General features: G+C 38.9%; 1 protein-coding gene across 20 annotated transcripts in view; it reads left to right on the forward strand.

Annotated features, from left to right (window-relative positions):
- Positions 1-19,851, forward strand: part of CLASP1 (cytoplasmic linker associated protein 1) — a 283,994-nt gene that overhangs the window by 148,512 nt on the left and 115,631 nt on the right. For all 20 annotated transcript variants that reach the window (XM_037049839.1, XM_037049840.1, XM_037049841.1 and 17 more), the window contains exons 10-19: positions 1,181-1,254; positions 3,870-3,962; positions 6,241-6,386; positions 7,504-7,639; positions 8,692-8,762; positions 13,849-13,908; positions 15,945-16,022; positions 18,023-18,190; positions 18,772-18,821; positions 19,582-19,752. In XM_037049839.1, the coding sequence (XP_036905734.1) occupies positions 1,181-1,254; positions 3,870-3,962; positions 6,241-6,386; positions 7,504-7,639; positions 8,692-8,762; positions 13,849-13,908; positions 15,945-16,022; positions 18,023-18,190; positions 18,772-18,821; positions 19,582-19,752 (1,047 nt within the window). The remainder of the gene's footprint in view (positions 1-1,180; positions 1,255-3,869; positions 3,963-6,240; positions 6,387-7,503; positions 7,640-8,691; positions 8,763-13,848; positions 13,909-15,944; positions 16,023-18,022; positions 18,191-18,771; positions 18,822-19,581; positions 19,753-19,851) is intronic.

Genomic DNA, 19,851 nt, shown 5'->3' on the forward strand with positions numbered 1-19,851 from the left:
CACCTGAGGGGCGGGGATGAGGACATCTTAATATTTCCTCCGATATTCCTATACACTTTGAGTACTGGACACCATTCCAAATCTTTTCTGGGCCCCCCCTGGCTGCACCCTGTATCATGCTCAGTGGGATTTAGTTCTAATGCTAGAACAGACACAGAACACCACGTCTCATTGTGTTACTGTCCACTGTCTACAGTTTGCCTGGAGGTGCAGTGTGATTGTTCATCAGGGTGATGACACAAACATACTACTGCCAGGAATCATCCATAAAGCCCTTGTCTGTCGAGATTCTATCAGGATACCAAACACCAGAGAGGTTGTCTGGTAGGAAGCTCTAAAAGATTGCTCAGATTGATCAGTGTAAATCATTAGTGAGGGTTTACAAGGATTGAAACCTTTATTGGGGGGTGGGGGGAAGCCTGATGAGATGTCAGAAGATTGTGTGGTTCTTACCCTAACTGATAGCAATTAACTTTGAAGTATACAAAGCATTTTATGACTAGTGGGACCTTGCTACTGATGCGTAAATGAAAAATTGGCACAGTTCTCATGAGTTCAAAGGAAATGAAAATGTTTTGAGACTAATACAAAGTTGAAATGAAACTTAAGTTTTTAGAACTCACTTGAATATTTCATAAATTTGTGATGCTAGATTTCTAAAAGTAAATAAAGTAATACCCTGAAGAATTAAATTTTTTATTACATCTGTTCATTAGAATCTCTCAAAAGATTTATACATTAATAGAATATAAACCATCTGAATCTTTTAAAGGCTAGACTGTCCATCCTTAAATAAGTAGTCTCTTTAAATTCTTTAAGCTAATGTATATAATATTATAGAATTACTATACTTCATCTTTATCAAAATTTAGTAATATTTGTCAATTCCACAACACTCTAAATTTATTTTAATCCTCACTTGAGGATATGTTTATTAATCTTTAGAGAAAGAAGGGAGAGAGAGAGAAATATCGATCAGCTGCCTCCTATACATGCCCCAGCTGGTGATCAAACCTTTTGGTGTGTGGGTCAACCCTCCAACCAACAGCCCCCTGCACAGGGTTCTAAATTTTTATTAAGCATTAAATAAATTGTTACAAATCTACCAAAATGTAATTTTTATTGTATGTATTCAGATTCTTCCACTATACATTGTTTTCTTTTTAAATATTTTTTATAGCTACAAAGGAAGGAGCTGGTGCTGTTGATGAAGAGGATTTTATTAAAGCCTTTGATGATGTACCTACAGTGCAGGTGGGTGAGGGTATTTGAGTTTGATTAAAAATAAGGATAGGCTTATTCTTCAAATTTCACTTTTCAAGTATGTGGTATGTGACGTTCCTTACTAGGTAAGGTAATTTTAACTATTATGACTACAGGAGCTCTGAGGTTGCAGACTACAAAATGTTGGAAACTTTCAGAGCTGAAATGAAGAGTAAAAGTCAAGGCCCAAGGCGATCTTTCAGTAAGAACTAGAGAAATTGCTTGCTCCAGTAAGAAGTTTGTGGGCCAGGTTACATAAAAGAGGGGGGAAAGTGATTAGATTATACAAGAGAGCAAAGATACATGCTTATTAGGGATTTTTCTTAGGAAGAAAAATTTATAAATTTGAAGGATTTCCATGTCTGAAAAAGCTATGAAGAATGGTTTAATAACAGCTTAGTTTACACCATCTAGATGCTTTACTTAAGTACCTGACAGGTGATGCAAAGGTTATTGATAAAAGTTGGGGTAAGGTCACACATTTTCAACTGCTTTGAATATGTCAGTGTTGTCTGTTAATGACTGGGGTTAACAATACTTTCCTTAGCCTGCATTGACCTTTCATCCTCTGGATTCCTGTAGCATTTAATGTATGTACTAATCACTTGTTACCTGTTCTTTGGTTGCCACATGTGTATAAATAAGATAATAAGTAGGCATTCTAGGCTGAGCTTCATCCTTAAGTCCTTGATCTTCCCAGCATGCCTCATTCTTGGTTGATTGATGCAGACCCCCGCTTGTGGGGTCTGCCACATTGTGGATGAGGTATAAGACAGATACACGTGGACTACCGAGACCTGTGGAGGGAAAGGGAAGGCATGGCTTCTCTCTCAAGAGGAGAAAAAACCTTGGCCATTGCCTTGACCAGCTTTTATTGCTTTTCTGGTCATATTTCGTGATGGTCTTCATTTACTATGCACAAGTTTGCTTTAGGTGGTTACCTTTACCAGAAAACAATGGAGACTATGCTGCTAATCACATCATAGAAGAAGAATGTTTGCAAATGCAAAGGGAAAAGTGGTTGAACTGGTTACACTCATCCTTGGAAGGTTTAACACAGACTTGAAGAAGTTACAGTAAGCATTTGCTGCCTCATTCAGGGTGAGGGAGTTTTAGCAAAAAGCAAGTCTCAAAGTGGCCTACGTATGATGCAGTCCTGATCCTGTGCATCTCTGAGTGGGAGCTGGGCCCACGCCACGCAGAATGGTCTCCTATAGTTGATATTCCCCTACCTGTCTTATCAGATGTGGGGATAAATGAGAAAGTATCTTCGGGAGTGATTAAAGTTAAATATGTATAATGTGGTGTTGTTGACGGGAGAGACCTGGTTTTTCTTGCTGATGCATGTAAAGAATTAAATATCAGCAAATCTGTTAGCATGGAATCAGTTTATTAGGGGCCCATTCCCATGGAGGAGAACAGGACTGGGTAGAATAGGGAGTGAAAGGCGAAGTTTCAGGGCAAAACAGGGTGACAAAAGCAGGAGCAGCTAAAGACCAGGATGGCAAGCCCCTGCTTGGGCAGCCTGAGGCTGGGTGGCCAGAGGCCCAGTGGCCCTAGAGGCAAGAGCACTCAGAGCCCCCTGGAGCGAGATCAAGAGTCCTTTGTTTTCAGTACTTATAGTTGGTGGGATAGGAGGGAAAAAAGTTACATATTGATTAATAAGTAAATGTGGTGCCAGCTTTCCTGGGGGAATGTGACTACTCAGACTTAGGTGTGTGTGTGGGGGGGTCTGTTAGCTTGCTCCAGACCCCATTTGTTCATCTTGTTGTAAAACAAATACATGACAAGAGGCAGTTAATTAAAATTGGGGCACTTTCCAAAGTTATTTATGGGCTCTTTCTGTAAGCATCAGGGACTCTCTCAAAACAGAGTGACCAGAGGTAGGCAATTGACCAAAGTTTTATGGGCTCTTTCTTTGGGCACCGGGGAACCTCTCCCACCTTCAGGCCTTGGGATGAAAGCAGAGTTTCAAAGTTTTCTTTCCCAGATAGTAGAAATGCTACATAGAATTTCAAGGACTTTTCTTGCTAACATAGTGTTTCTTGTGATGTTGGAACACCTGGCAATATTATCAGACCAGGCTCAGGGCTGCTGAGTTGGCGTGTGAGACATGTCTCCTTCCTCCTCCCTGCCTCGGTTTACTATTTATTTTACCTGATTGGTAAAATGTGTTTCCTGGCAACCAGGGTGCTAAATGCTGGCCAGTAACAGTATTGCAGTCTTAGAGTTCTTCCTGTGCTGTGTCCTGCCTCAGTGTTATGTATAATACTAAGAGTCATAAACAACTTGTACATCGATGACAGTTCCCCAGTAGTCCTGTTTCTCTTTATATGTGAATTCATTTTTTAAGTTTACAGAAAAGCTTTATTTGAGGCAAGGTCATCCATACCTGGGCATCATATCTAGAAGATATATATTCACAATGGGAAAGAAGCTCATTCTAAGACAAATCTGTTCACATGTTATCTTATAGGTCCTTCAGGAAAATGAAGTGATTTATTTTACTAAACTTATTAAATGCTCTTGACTTCATGTAATTAAGTAATAATCATTTTTATTCTTTGAATTTTTTTACGTTGATTGTAAATTAATTTTGCTTACAGATTTATTCCAGCCGAGACCTTGAGGAATCCATAAACAAGATTAGGGAAATACTATCTGATGATAAGCATGATTGGGAACAAAGAGTAAACGCGGTAAGCCATTGACTTCATGTGTTACATTCTCATTAGATTTATATATCTGTTATTTAAATACTTTATTACGAAATTAGAACACAACTCTAATGAACTTTAAATAGTAAATATTTTAAATATAAATTACTGCATTAACACTGCTTTTTAGTAGAATGTCCCACTTCTATTGCTACTTTTAAAACATGCCAACTTACACCTTTATGTATATCTTATATTTTAACAAAGACGTAATTGTGGAATGCCTGGTGATGCTGTCCACTCTCATCTTGGTAAAGATTTAGATCTGTGATTATTGTCCAGTGAAGCTGCTTTTTAGTGCCATTTTCAGTGTGTATTCCTCTTTTCCTATCTTGACATCACTTGCTAGAAATATATATCCATTTTTAAAAGTAGGTTAATGAACGTAACCTACTTTGCTGGACGTTAAAGGGAAAGTGTGTCTTATCTGAGGAAAGCTATTTTACAGTGGTTGGCTGGCAAGAGGGGTGGTAAAAAAAAAAGGGAGTCAGTCCTAGGGACCAATGCCTCCCTCCGCACAGCATCTGTCCTTCCCATTTACCGCTGGGCCCCCGTCTGCCTGCACCTGGGCGGGGCCTCCAAGGTCACAGAGTCTGGCTTGGGCCTTGGCTCATCCTGAGCTCAGTTTTTATCCTGACCTCGGTGGGCAGAGCTCAGGAGCTCCCTGGGGTACTGTGCGGGGCGCAACAAGGAGGAGGGGGAAGGGACAGGGGCCCAGCCCTCACTCAGAGCAGCTCTGTCTTTGCTTTGCATCCTGGCCTTCGATCTAAGATCCAAGAGGAGAGAAGGTATCCAGTGCTTTTAAGAATGTTGATGAGCCCTGCCTGGCTGGTGTAGCTCAGTGGATAGAGTGCGGACCTGCGAACCAGAGGATCATGGTTCGATTCCCAGTCAGGGAACATGCCTGGGTTGTAGGCCAGTTCCCAGTGGGGGACGTATGAGAGGCAACCATACATTAATAACCATCCTTCTCTTCCCCTCTAAAGATAAATAAATAAAAAATCTTTTTAAAAAAAGCTATTGTATTCTATTTCAAATTTAGACCAGCCTTTTAGTAATGGTAAGTGAAAGATACTTAAAAAAAACTGTAGGATTCCTTCTTCCTTTATTAAATAAATGGCAGTTGGAGTGGGGTGCAGGCAAAGGTAAGCTTAGAGGGGGAGGAGCTTTTTATAAGGTAAATTGAAGGTTTTAATTATTTTATCATTAGGATAGGCTGTATACACTAAAGTGTTTTCAGTTACAACATGCACTTGTAGAATTGTAATATTTTGGGTTGGCCAAAAGTCCTTTTAGCTTTTCTGATACAGTGAAAGACACATTTTTCATTTTCAGCAATAACTTTATTGATTTGGATATTTTGAGTATGTCAGCTACCTCCTGTGTGGTAGAACATTTATTCTCAATTAATTTCTCGATTTTATCACTATCAACTTTAATTGGTCTACCCTGGCATGGAACATTGTCCCGTGAGAAATCTCCAGCATGAAATTACGGAAATTTTGCAAACCACTTTTGACATGTTCCATTAGTCATCGCACCTTATCTGATACAGTACAAATCTATTTTTGCATTTCAGTTGCATTTTTACCTTTCTTGAAATAATAAAGCCAAATAATAATATGCCAAAAAAGTTGGTGTATTTTCTTCCATCTTCAGTATTAAAATGGCTAGACAAAACTTTCCCAGTTTTGATAAGTTTTTTTTTAAGATTTTATTTATTTATCTTTAGAGGAGAAGGGAAGGAGAAAGGGAGAGAAATACCAATGTATGGTTGCCTCTGGTGTGTCCCCTGCTGGGAACTGGCCTGCATCCCAGGCATATGCCTTGACTGGGAATCGAACCCCGATTGTGTGGTTTGCAGGCCCGCGCTCAATCCACTGAGCTACACCAGCCAGGGCTGATAAGTTATTTTTTAAATGCACAATGTTACAACAGCTGTCACAATATAATCTAACAAAATTGTTTCAAATGAAGTTAGAGACAACTAAGTGCTACTAGAGCAATCTTACATAGAAAAAAAACCAAATGGACTTTTGGACCAACCCAGTATTTATCACATACTGCATTTAAAAAACTACTTGTTCTTATTTGTGATGTGAAGATTGGTTCAGGATATTAGCTAACATTTAATTGGCTGAATTCTTTTTGGAAAATGATTTCTATATCATTTAAATTTAAAGTTGATCTTATTTGATGGCTTCTATTGTTTTGTATGCTGTTTTTTTGTTTATCTATTAATTTTTCTCTATCCCATTAGCTAAAAAAGATTAGATCTTTACTTTTGGCTGGTGCTGCTGAGTATGATAACTTCTTTCAACATTTGCGACTTTTGGATGGAGCCTTTAAACTATCTGCTAAGGATCTGCGGTCTCAGGTAGTGCGGGAGGCTTGTATCACATTGGGGTAAGGACTTCAATGCTCCAGATTCTCATACATCATAACTTAGCTTCATCAGAGGCTTCAGAGATGGTTCATTGAATCTGTCTGATGGGTCTTTCTAATGTGCTTTGACTAGTCTCCAAGACCCACTATGGTTACACTTCTGTCAGTACTTTTACAGTATTTTTTGCCCCATTATGTAAAGTGTGACAGATTTTAAACTTTATTCCATGACTTGGCTCTGAAGCCTCTATTTTAAAATTGAAGCACTTGTTATTATTAATATGTAAAAATGAAATTTATAACTTCCATTTCTAAGCTTTTCATTGATTTTGCTGGCAGGATGTAGTATGATTATCAGCATTTTTGTTTCTAGAAGAGTGCTGTAGCTGTAAAAGTCGAGTTAAAGGCTTGTATTGCAGGAAAATTCTGTCTTCTCTAAACCTATATCAATGTTTGAAGCTGTAACTTCTGTGTTAGAAAGTGTGTCAGAATAATAAGGAAGCAGCATCATAAGGTGGCATTGTGGCTGTTTAAAAGTTTTGGCTTTTGGCTGCAGCTCAGCTGGTTAGAGCATTGTCCCAATATACCAAGGTTGCGGGTTCAAGCCCCTGTCTGGCACATACCAGAATCAGCCAATGAATGCATAGATATATGGCACAACGGATCAATGTTTTTCTTTCTCTTCCTTCCATGTTTTCTCTGAAATCAGTAAATTAAAAACAAAAATGTTACAAAGACATTTCTCTTTGTGTTAACTGCTTCCCCAACCCCCATAAAAAAGAGAGTTTTGGCTGCAATCAGACGCTGAAGTCTGAATATTTTGTATTAAAATAAAAGGGAGGGGGAAAAAGGGTAAGGGAGTGTTTTTATGTTTATGTTTTGTTAGTATATGATAATTTGTTTTTTGTATATGAAGTGTAATTAGTTTGAAATGACTTATTTAAAAAAAGAAACACGTTTCTTGGGCTAATTGTTGTTTGCCATGTCCTCTACATGTCTGTCTCACATGTATATATGAGACTCTTGTCCTTTATCCCTAGATAACTTTAAGTGAAGGCTCTAAAATGTCACGAGGTTTTATATGCTTCACTATTTGCAAGAAATGTAACTACTGTTCATTATTCATTCCTTATTGCAGGCATCTATCGTCAGTTCTGGGGAATAAATTTGACCATGGAGCCGAAGCCATTATGCCAACTATCTTTAATTTAATTCCAAACAGTGCCAAAATTATGGCTACTTCTGGTGTTGTAGCTGTTAGGTTAATCATTAGGGTAAGTATGTCTCTTGGCCTGACATAGAATAGCAAGGGGTGCATAGCAGTGGTTGATAAGCAGCATTTAGAGGCTTTTTTCATTAGTGGTTACAAATAGTTAGGGTCATATTGTACATATAGTATTGGCCGTTTTTATGTCACTTAATTATAACATGTGAGCCTTTTACATTTCGTCATGTGAATTATGTGTATGATGTATATTTAGTGAGGTATTGATTATTGACTCATTGCTTTTATATACTTGAATATCTCCATCTGCTTCTGAGTTTCTACTTTGTTCTTTGTATCTCCAGATAACACTCCTATGCTTCTTCTTAGTCCCCATTTGTTCCACTTTAGGTATTTGTGCTTGAGGTTTTGCTTTTCACCTGTAATTGTTGTTTACTTAATTGCATGCAAGCACAGAAGCAAAATGTTCTCTTCAGTCAAGTTTTTTAAACATTTATTTAGATTTAAATGATTATTTGAGTATTTTATGTATAAGTTTCAGTAAAACCTCGTTGTTCACAGAAGCTTAAAATGAAAGTTCTTTGAATCACCTCTTCCCACCCTCAAGTAATTCCCTTTTCCCCAGAGGCAACCCTTGCAACTGGGGCTTGATGATGTTAACTAAAGTCAACCCAGAATATTCCTGTTTATTCTGGGTTACTTTGTATTATTTTTAGTTTTTACTGTTTTCACTGCTTACTTCAAATGTTAAACCCAGAGCTATTACTGGACATTTCTGTTCAAACAATATCAAAATAAATTGGTCTGCCGATCCCTTTTGAACTCATTCAGACCTCTGTTACTCAGACAGTTTAGATTTTATACCAACAATTTGTTTTAATTTTAGACTTATTTACGTATCATGTTGTCTGTTTTGACTGTGTAAATTTTGTCATGGCCTTTGGCAATATCCAGCAGTACTCTTTTTTCCTTTCTAAACTCATTGGAATTCTAATTTGATGATATATGTGCTTTAGGTAGGTTAGTAAGGAAATGTTTGTCTCAGTTATGTTTTATTTTTGTATTTTCAAGTGTTCACTCTTTTTTCGTTCTTCTCTACAGCACACGCACATTCCTAGGCTAATACCTGTCATAACAAGCAACTGTACTTCTAAGTCTGTTGCAGTTAGAAGGTAACTTTTTAAATGGTTTCCTTATTATTTTTGTACTGTTTAAAAACCAAAACAAATTTCAAATTTTTCTCTATGGGAAAAAATTTGTTTGAAATCTTTAATATTGTTTAAGGTATCTGCAATACCTTTGCATTGAAGAATTATGATCTAAGTAGTTGTGAAAGTATATTTGGGCAACCTTTATTATTTGTGTTTACAGACATGCATATGCATGTGTGTGCGAGAGAGTGAGAGAATGAATAACTCTGTGTGTGTGTGTGTGTGTGTGTGTGTGTATGTGAATTAATTGGGATTGGGTGAGGAGGAAGGGTAGAGGGCTCCACTGTACATTTTTTCCTGAGATAGTCTCTCCACCTATGTTACTGGAGTAACCCATTCTTTGATTGAAGATAGTAACTACATACATGCAAGAAAAAAAGGAAAAAGTAATGGCAGTTATTTAATACTAACATAGGTGTGTATTTGCATCTTCCCATAGTGATTTTTGGGATTCTGAATCCTGACCAATCACCTGCTTCTTTTTATAGTTATGGAAGATACACCGAGAAGATACAACCTGGATAGCTAGCTAGGGCTTTGTTCCTAAGTCCCTGTTTTGTCTTGTGTCCTGATGAGCTGCATTAGATGACATGTGAGGAATAAGGGCTCTTCCAGGTGGGATTCATGATTCTTGACTATTAAGTCACAGAGTCTTTTGAGATTCTATTCAGATCTGTGGCCCCTTTTGCCAGGAAAATGTAAATACACAAAAGTGGTTTTTGTGTAGATTTTCAGGGGATTTATGGGTACCACTAAAGCTTCTCAGTGGATCGTATCAGGAGCTTTATAGTATACATTAATGAGAGGAAAGTCTCCCCCAGCCGCCACGGATGGGAGTAAACGTGACTGAGACATGATGTGATCTGCTTGGGGAGGAGAGGTGGCCAGTTTCCCAGAGGAAGAAGGCCTTGAGCAGTGGCCAGTTTCTCAGGGGAAAAAGGCATTGCGCCCCTTCCTCCAAGGGCTTTTATTGGATTGTAATACACAGGAATACAGCTCGGCGAGGATCAAACAGTAGATAACATTTCAAAGAAATCTGAGGGCTTAGTGTCTGTCAAGAAGAGTTTTAGGGTTTCCTGCTGGAACCCTTAACATATGAATGAAAGCACTCTTAGCAGAGCAGATTTCACAGGTTTATCAGCAAGTCTTTGTGATGCCAGATTTTTCCCCAGGACACACTCTAGCAAGGCAAGGAGCTGCACCCCTCACTGTCAGATATTCAGGCTGTAAGGGATTAGAGCTAGGAAGTGCTTCTCCCAGAGGACATGGGGACTCACGCTATGTCAAAGCCAAGGGGGGTGGGGTGAGAGTCCATTGCTCTTTGTTGCAGCCCCCCGAGTCCTCCATGAAGGCCTCCCACATGATGGAGTCTGGCTTAGGTTGCCCCCCGCTGTGAGGGGTCTTACCCATCATTGACTTCCGACCAAGCTTTGGGGGCAGGGAGAGGAAACTGAGGCAGCATTTGCCACCAGAGACAAGCCTTGTCTTCTGCGGCTCGCACTCCAGAGGTAGTCCCTTGCCCTTAGCCACAAGGGGTCCCGATACAATTCCTAGAACCCGGCAGAGCGGTCTACAACACTAATAGGCAACAGCTTCTTGCCTTCATTCCTGTAGTTCTGTGTCTTGATTTGAGCCCACTGAAAGAGGCCTTCCCTTTCAGGTTTTGCACCCATTGTACCTTAGCTGCCTGCTATTTCCATTCTTTTCTGGGATGTCATGTTGATCCTGCCAGGTGTCTATGCCTAGGGGAGCCTCTTAAGCATGAAGCAGCCCCATTTACATGTTAGAGTTTCATGGAAGGCATGCAGAAGAAGAGAAGGGGAATAATCCAACTGTATAAGCTAGGAAGAAAGAAATTTGCTCCTTCCTCTGAAATAGCTTCATTTTGAACTACTTGGCCAAATTGTATATAGTTAAGGAATGCAGTTTGCCCTTGACCTGCATTTCAGCTTCTCCTTGGATGAGAGTGTGAAGTCAGCAAGGTAGAAGGGTGATAGTGAATTCTAGAAGAGAGAGACTTGGCGTGGAGTATCATCTCTTCCTGTGTGCTACTTATTTGTCCAATAGTGAATGAAAGTATTGGGTTGGCCAAAAAGTTGAGTTTTTTCAGTATGATGGCACTAGTGGTGCTTAGTTGTCTTTAACTTCATTCAAAACAATTTTGTTAGATTGTGTTGTGACAGCTATCATATCAGCATGCTTTTAAAAAACCATCAAAATTGGTGAATTTTTGTGCAGCCATTTTAATATTAAAGATAGAAGAAAATACGCAGTATTTTAATTGTATTATGCTTTATTTCAAGGAAGGTAAAAATGCAACTGAAATGTAAAAACATACATTTATGCAGTTTATGGACTAGGTGCTGTGACTGACTCATCGAATGTGTCAACTTTGGTTTGCAAAGTTTCTAGGTACTATTGACATTTTGGCCAAATAATTCCTTGCTGTGGGGCTGTCTTATGCATTGGAAGATGTTTGGTATCACCCCTGGCCTCTGTCCACTTGAAGCCAATAGCAGGAGAAAGCTGACGTATTCAAAATATCCAAATCAATAAAATAATTGGTAAAATGAAAATGTGTCTTTTATTTACAAAAAAAACTTAACGGACTTTTTGGCCAGTACTATCCTTGTGTAGAGTTGTTCTGCAGATCCACAGTCTCTTAGGTAAAAGAATTTAACACTTAGTAAAAGCTTAATAAATGGTAACCAGTATTAGAATTTGTTGCTGCTGCTGTTGTTATTGTTGTTAGTATTGTTTTAGGTTTCCAAGAGATACTCAAGGTGTTTTTCCTTTGTATAGGGTAGAGTTGCTGCAATGAAGTGACACAGATCTTTGTGATGGAACATTACAGGATGGTTAATTAGTTAGCTTGGGCTGCTGTAACAAAATGCCATGCCCTGGGTGGCTAAAACAACAATGTGTTTACTCACAGTTCTAGGGGCTGGCAGTAGGAGATCAGAGTTCCTCAGTGGCCGGCTTCTAATGAGGGCAGCTTGCAGAGGCAGCCTTCTCGCTGTGTCCTCACATGGCAGAGAGAGAGCAAGCTCCCTGGTGTTTCTTCTGAGAAGGGTACCAGTCCCAGGAGAACCATGCTTCATTACCTCTTGAAGGCCCCATCATTTCCAGATACCATCATATTGGGGTTAGGGCCTCAACATATGAATTTTGGGTTAAGACAACTCAGTATAGAGCATTTAACAGTTCTGGCCTTTGGTGCTAAATGTGACTAGCAACCTGCGAGCGCTTAACAATAGAACTGCCACCTCCTTCATCAGTGTCTGAGACACACACCCAGATTGCTGTTGCTATATTTAGTCAGAACCATGTTTCTTAATGCTGAAAGAAAAAACAGAGACCATCTCACCTAGGCCTTCTGCCTTTGGAAAGGTAGAGAGCCAAGGAGGGCAGTGTAACCAAGGCAGTGCATTTTTCTGTTTTAACCTGTACTAGCTTCCCTTTGAAAAATTTGTAAGAAACAAATTGCACAACTTCCCTGCCTTTTAGAAGTTTTATTTTAGTTGAGTAGATTGGAAACAATAATGAAAAGCAGTGTAAGACTGAGTTACAGCACAATTTAGGAACTGAGAGAGCAGTGATTAAAACCAGCAGATACATTCTCAAGAAGCTTCATAGAGAATTAAAACTTGAGTTGTGTTTTTGAATGATGAGTAGGTGAAGAAAAAAGACAAGTTCTAATCTGAAGTTTTAATTAATGATGTGTTTAAATAATGCCAACTTTGATAGACTTCTGTGAGTGCTGTTAGTGTAAAAAGTTGAAGAAAAAATTACAGTTGATTTTTTAAATTAATATTTAAGATAAGAATTAGCACTGAAGGTCTCTTTTCACTAAGAGATACATACGTATTAACATATGCACACACACATTTAAAATAAGAGAGAGAGAGAGAGACAAGAAAAGTCAGACCAGGAAATGACATGAGGGGGAAAGGGTAGAAAAAGAATAAACAACAGCTTACATTGGGGCAGGGTGGGGAAAGTGACAGTGGAGAAAGGATGTGGGCATACACCAGTCTTTCCTTGGAGAAAGTTTGCTGTATAAACCCCCACAGTCCCCTTCCACCTCTAGGAATGAGTTAAATCACTCTCCTGTGTGTTCTAGAGCCCCTGTGCTCTCACACATAGACCATTTCTTGTCTACTGTGCATGCTGTGTTGTGTCTTGGTTACCTTGTATCTAACATCTAGCATAGGATAAGGGGTTATTGAAGATTTTTTGAGTGATTAATAATTGCATGAATTATGAGGTTTTGAATTGGGAAGATCATGGGAAAGAAAGTCTGATCATCAGACAAAAATTACCTACTGACTTGTTCCCTTGAATGGGTTCCCAAGACTGTAAAGATTTATTCCTATAAAGATGGATATCCTGGCCTTCAGTCAAAATAGCAATGTCATCCAAAAGATACGAGACTGGAATTTTTTTCGTGCACAAATCAGACTAAGAAAGATCACAAAAGGGAAAAGAAAAGGTATTGAAATAATGAAGAGAGGGAAATAGCTGAGTAGCTCGGAAAGAAAATGTGTTGTAAGCACTACCTAGGACCTTCTTAGAAGGAAAATTGCGCAAACACTTTTTGTTTTTCAGTGTATTTTTTGCTTTTTTATTTGTAAGGCATTCTGTGAAATTAATGCAAAGACTAATTGCCTGATTCTGTAATGTACATTGATCCTTTTGCATGTTTGCATACTGTGCTCACATATTATTTTAAGTAGTATAAAAGCAAATGACAAAGGTGTATCTTTTTCGCAATGTTGCCATGAAGCTCAGTCTTCTGATTTGGAGAGAACTCCTGTGTCCTGTGCCTGTAACTCTGTAATTTTTTTCTTTTGACCACCATAGATGATTCATTTTTTCATTTGCTTTGATTGTGCTAATTCTGATTCCATCTTTATGTTCCATTTTTTAAATCATAAAAGAAATTTATCAATTGTAAAAAGTAGCATTGGTTCACTTAAGGAAAAAGCCTTTATTTTCACTAACATACAAATTACTGAGTTACATATTTTTCCTTTACAATTTTCAGACGCTGTTTTGAATTTTTAGATTTACTTTTACAAGAATGGCAGACACATTCACTGGAACGGTGAGCATCTGATGTGCTGTTTTTTTTTCCTGAATTGAATCTTGAGATTTAATGACTGAGGGAGTGGTCCAACCCACTTTCTATCATAAATGAAGGAATCTAAGTATGTGTTCTCATGACTACTTCTGTTATTTCTACTGATGTGACCTATATACCATTGGAAGAAGCCTTTAGTGAATCTCCTTGATTGTAATATTAAGGTGTTTAGAGATGTAGGCACATGTGTAGTATGACCATTACAAAGCCAGAATTAACTGTTTAATGACTCTGATTCTGCAGCTTGACATTCCTGTCAGTTCCAGTAAGGTCAGTGTTCAAAGTTGTTCTTTGGTAGGGAGGGTGTTAACTCTTAGGTCTTATAAGAATTTCACTTGTTTGAAAGTTTCCTCTTTGATCCCTCTAAGAAGTCAGCAGTTTTCTCTTTATTCAGATTGGTGTTTTATATCATCATAATAAAAAGTAGGATTATGACAAAAATTTTTGTAATTCAAACCCGATTTTCTTTTATTTTTAAAGATTTTATTTATTTTTTAGAGAAAGGGGAAGGGAGGAGGAAATGGAGAGAAACACCCATTGGTTGCCTCTCCCACGCCCCAGAGCCAGGCATGTGCCCTGACCCGCAATCAAACCTGTGACCTTGTGGTTTGCTGGGCGACACCCAACCCACTGAGCCACAGCAGCCAGGGCTATCACAGAATTCTTTTTTTTTTTTTTAAATTTATTTATTTATCTTTAGAGGGGAAGGGAAGGAGAGAGGAAGAGAAACATCAATGTATGGTTGCTTCTCGTGCGTCCCCTGCTGGGAACTGGCCTGCAACCCAGGCATGTGCCCTGACTGGGAATCGAACCGCGATCGTCTGGTTCACAGGCCCGCGCTCAATCCACTGAGCTATACCAGCCAGGGCTTCTATCACAGAATTCTTGAAAAATTGAAGAATACTTGACTCTCTGAATTTTGAGAGTCATTTTTTGTTATTTCTGAGTGAAATTTGGAGAAATAAATGGTGATAGGCCCATTTTTAAATGGTATGTCATATAGTTTATGAAGAACTTCACAGCATATTAATTTTACTAGAGCGGAATTATAATAAATTGTCCTGGCAGTTCCATCCATACCGCAAAGGTCAGAGATGAAACAAACCTAGCTTCCCAGAAATAAATTTTCATCTGAAAATACTTTGAATCTGGAAGATAGTCTTACTTTTTTTTTTCAATATTTTCTTGATTTTTAATCGGATGAGTATTATATCCTCTTTCTATGTTGGTGGTTTTGGAATTTAGAGGTGGAAAGAGGGATTTAATGTGAGGATAGGCGAGTAGAACAGAAAAGCACGAAGACCTTAGAAGTAGTCCCATGTAGTCATTCATCCTAGCTCAGTGTTTGTCAGCTAGCAGGTACTCATATTAATTGAATAAAGGAAGGAGTGAAGGTAAAGACCTTGAATGGGCTGGTAAAGTCGGTAGTCTTATGTTGTATGAGACTATTCATTCCAGTCATTTCCCTTTTCTTAAAACTTTGTGAAATAGTCAGTGAGACAATTTAACGATTTCTTCTCATCTAGGGTAGAACATAAATAAAGATCTATTTATAAAATGTTACATAATTTTACAAAGTTGTTCATCATACTTAGTGGGGCTTGGAAAAACATTGTTTTTAATTATAGAAGTGTAATGCAGATGGCCTCTTTAGTATTAAGATTATTATTATCTCATTAAAATATAGACAGTTCTGATTATGGAAAAAATAGGGTTTTGTTATTTTGGCTCATAAAAGATTAAGCTAAGTATGACATGAGGAAAATAAGCCATAACTTTTTAAAAAATCACACCAGGGAGTAGGGTCATCCAGGCTACTTAGGTGGGGGTGGGGCAGGCAGGGCACTGGAGCAGAATTAGAGACCTGCAGAAAATGCTCTGATTTTGTTAAGTTGCACACAGGCTCTCACGTTGCCATTTTGAAGCTTTTCTCACGCTTGTTTCAGTCTGTATAACATGTATGTTAATGATTGTTGCTGCTTTCTTTTCTAAATATCTAGACATATATCAGTATTAGCTGAAACAATAAAGAAGGGAATACATGATGCCGATTCTGAAGCAAGAATAGAAGCCAGAAAGTAAGTGTTTATTTGTACACTACTTTTTTTTTTAAATATTTTATTTATTTATCTTTTTAGAGGGGAAGGGAAGGAGAGAGGAAAGAAACATCAATGTCTGGTTGCTTCTCGTGCACCCCCTGCAGGGAACTGGCTCCTGCTGGAAAGTGGCCTGCAACCCAAGCATGTGCCCTGACTGGGAATCGAACCGCGATCGTCCGGTTCGCAGGCCTGCGCTCAATCCACTGAGCTACACCAGCCAGGGCCCTGTACACTACTTTTTATATTCACTACTTTTATTTTCATATGCATTGTCTAGATTGCCTTATTAAAAACACATTAAGTTATGTCAAGATACTATGTTAATCATAACTTTTCAATATGACCGTGGAAGGTCATTTCAGAATTTTTCTGTAGTTTTTTTAAGAGGTTAGTTAGTGCCCAGGCCAGAAAGAGTAATTGATATTATCTGAATATTACCAGAACTGAGGTAGAAAACAGAATGCTCATTTTTAAATTTATGAGACACTATTATTCCATGAATCAGAAGAGCACTTACATGCATGCTCAGTATATTCTCTTACTCATTAAGCCCTGTTAAAAACCAAGTCATAATCCAAACTGACTTCTTGATTTACTGTGAAACAGTCCTGGTCACAGGGCTTCTTTCCCTGTGATCCCATCTTTGCAAGTATCAGGTAGTTGTTTGGGAAGTATGCATCACAGTCAAGGGTGGTGGGGTGAGCTGAGGCTCAGGATTATCACAGTGCTGATTTACTGTTACCATCCACCTTTGAGGCAGTTACATTCCAGTCATGTGACTGTGGCACCATACAGTACCTCCCTGGGAATACTTTTGCCAGTGTGACCAAATTTCATGCTAAGTCTATCCCTCATGGATAAGTACTGCTGGTTTTGTACCTGTGATTTTTTTCTATGCTTTTGTGGTTGACTAACTCTTCTCCTAGACACATAGCTGCATTAATACGTCTTTTTTTAAAATATTTTATTTATCTTTAGAGGGGAAGGGAAGGAGAGAAGGAGGGAAGGAGAGAAATATCAATGTATGGTTGCTTCTTGTGAGTCCCCTGCTGGGAACTGGCCTGCAACCCAGGCATGTGCCCTGACTGAGAATCGAACCGCGATCGTGTGGTTCGCAGGCCCGTACTCAATCCACTGAGCTACACCAGCCAGGGCTGCATTAATACATCTTGATCAAATACTTGTTGCTCTTTGCTCTGTCAGTTAAGTTATATTTCTTTGGTTTCTAAGGGTTTTTTTGGAGGATCTCACACTGACACTGAAGCACTTAGCACTGGTTTATCTTTGATAGTTCAATTAAAATAAGTCACATAATTAATAGTTGGTAAAAACTATTAGAACTATATTTGTTAATGATCTACTTAGGTTTTTTATCCGTGTATTGTAGTCTTCCCCTCCTCCAGTTTTTCTAGTTCTTTAGTTATAATGCAATAACAATTTTAAGTAGTTTTGAACAACTTCCCCTTTTTGGTATGTCTTATCTAAGGCAATTTGTAAATACCTCAAATTAATAAGTGTCAAATTGCCTTGATTAAAAGTCACCATTAATGAGGCTCCCTTCAGGTTTTAGGTCTAGTTCTGGATGTTTTATTTATTTTTATTTTTTATTTTTCAAAGATTTTATTTATTTATCTTTGGAGAGAAAGGGAAGGAGAGAAGGAGAGAAATATCAATGTATGGTTGCCTCTCTTGAGTCCCCTGCTGGGAACTGGCCTGCAACCCATGCGCGTTCCCTGACTGGGAATCAAACCACAATACTCTGGTTCACAGGCCCGCGCTCAATCCACTGAGCTACACCAGCCAGGGCTTAGTTCTGGATGTTTTAGCTCCATCTTCCTTAAGGCCCCCAGTCTTCTTGCAAATAAGACAGGTAAATAGGATTCTAGTCGTTGAAAATGTTATGTAGTATACCCCAGAGCTCAGTGAAATACCTGTTATGACCCACTGGCTATAACAGGAAGTTGTGTGGTTTTCCCAAGGTGTTACTGGGGTTTCCACAGTCACTTCAGCAGAGAAGCAGAGCACTTATACCACACCTTGGAGTCCTCCTACCAGAAGGCCCTGCAGTCCCACTTGAAGAACTCAGACAGCATTGTGTCGTTGCCGCAATCTGATCGCTCGTCTTCTAGCTCTCAAGAGAGTCTGAAGTAAGGAATTCACTACTGTGAGATTTTATATTTAAAAATTTGCTGCACGAGAATACAAGTTCTAGGTGTACATAACAGGTACATATATGTGCCTGTTATAAGTCCCCATTACCTCAGATGAATTCTGGTACTAGGTAAGATACTATGGGAATGGTAAGAAATAGGTGGCCTTGGTTTCTGTCATAAGTAGTTTTTAGGTAAATTTATATGATAGTACAATAATACGGTTTTGGAGTGAATTGTTTAGTGTCTTCTGAGAGCATGTACATATTAACGTGGAGACAAGTTTGTAAAGAGAAGGCATTCGAAACCCGGGACGTAATGTAAACTTTTCACTCAGTATTTTGAATGTCTGTCTCTAGTTAGGATTTAATCTCTGTGTGTTTGGGAGATAGTCCAAAATATAATGGTAAAGCGTTTCTGAAAATGGTTATTTATAAGATTGTGGGCCAGATTACATGAGAAATTCTTAAAACTCTGAAGTAATTTTCCATTCATAATTTTTAGTTATAGATTGTGTTTGTATTAATGCACATAAAGTGCACATTTGATAATACACAGGTGTATATCTTTATTTTCAGTCGGCCGCTCTCTGCCAAAAGAAGTTCTACTGGAAGTACCGCCTCCAGAGGTAAGACTCACAGTGTGGAGAAGGCGGTCCATGGAGGCCTCTATTACTCACCCCAGGTGGGCTGAGCTGCTCGGAGAGGCTGCCCTCGGCTCCTCACTGGGTTTGCAGAGTGAGCTGCTCTGCCCTGCGCTCCAGCTGCCCCCAGTGGAGCCGCACTTTTCCAGGAGCTGTTAGCTCTGAGGGAGACATTGTCAGGAGGACTTATTCAGGCAGAAATTGAGCCCTGTGACCTTTTCTCACGTACTTCCCTTTAGCATGTGTAGACACTGCCTCAAACAGTGCAGAGCTTCACTCTGATCACTTGGTCAGAGAGTAAAGACAACTGTGATGCTTTTGAGCAGCAGCAATATCATGATGGCCCTTAGAGGCAGGAGAATGGAATGTTTCCTGAAAAAGTCAGGCATCTGATTAAGAGTGCACATTTTTGCCACATCATGAGGAAACTGGCCAGATGAGAACAATATTTTATTGTTTTCATTTCTCATACTAACCAGAAATACATTCATTTCTTTGGGGTTTATTATAGTCTTTGATTATAGCAAGACATATAGTAGGTATGTATAGTTGCAGTCATTTTAAATTTCCTCAGCATGGGTTGAACTTGTCTTTGCTGACAAGGAAGAAGTGTTGGTTAGTGCTGTGTGTTCCAGCCTCTCTTAAAACTTGGTATTTGCTGTAAAGAAAAGCAAAGTAGTTTTAGCAATATATATTTACAGTTCCAGTGTAGTTCTTACTAATGTTTTTTCCTTTACCACTAAAGCTTCTTCAGTCAGTACCAAATCTACATCAACAACTGGGTCCCTCCAGCGGTCTCGAAGTGATATAGATGTAAATGCAGCAGCCAGTGCCAAATCCAAAGTCGCCTCAGCTTCAGGCACTACACCCTTCAGCTCTGCAGCAGCCTTACCTCCAGGGTCATATGCATCCTTAGGTAACCAGATCCCCACCACCTCTTCCCCCAAGTTCTGTCATTTGGGATGACATGTACCTCTGCTCAGATTTATTTAGTTAATTACAAAAAGTAGTAATT

The sequence above is a fragment of the Sturnira hondurensis genome, unplaced genomic scaffold, assembly GCF_014824575.4.
Source record: "Sturnira hondurensis isolate 20B ecotype Veracruz unplaced genomic scaffold, ASM1482457v3 Scaffold0006496, whole genome shotgun sequence".
NCBI lineage: Eukaryota > Metazoa > Chordata > Mammalia > Chiroptera > Phyllostomidae > Sturnira > Sturnira hondurensis.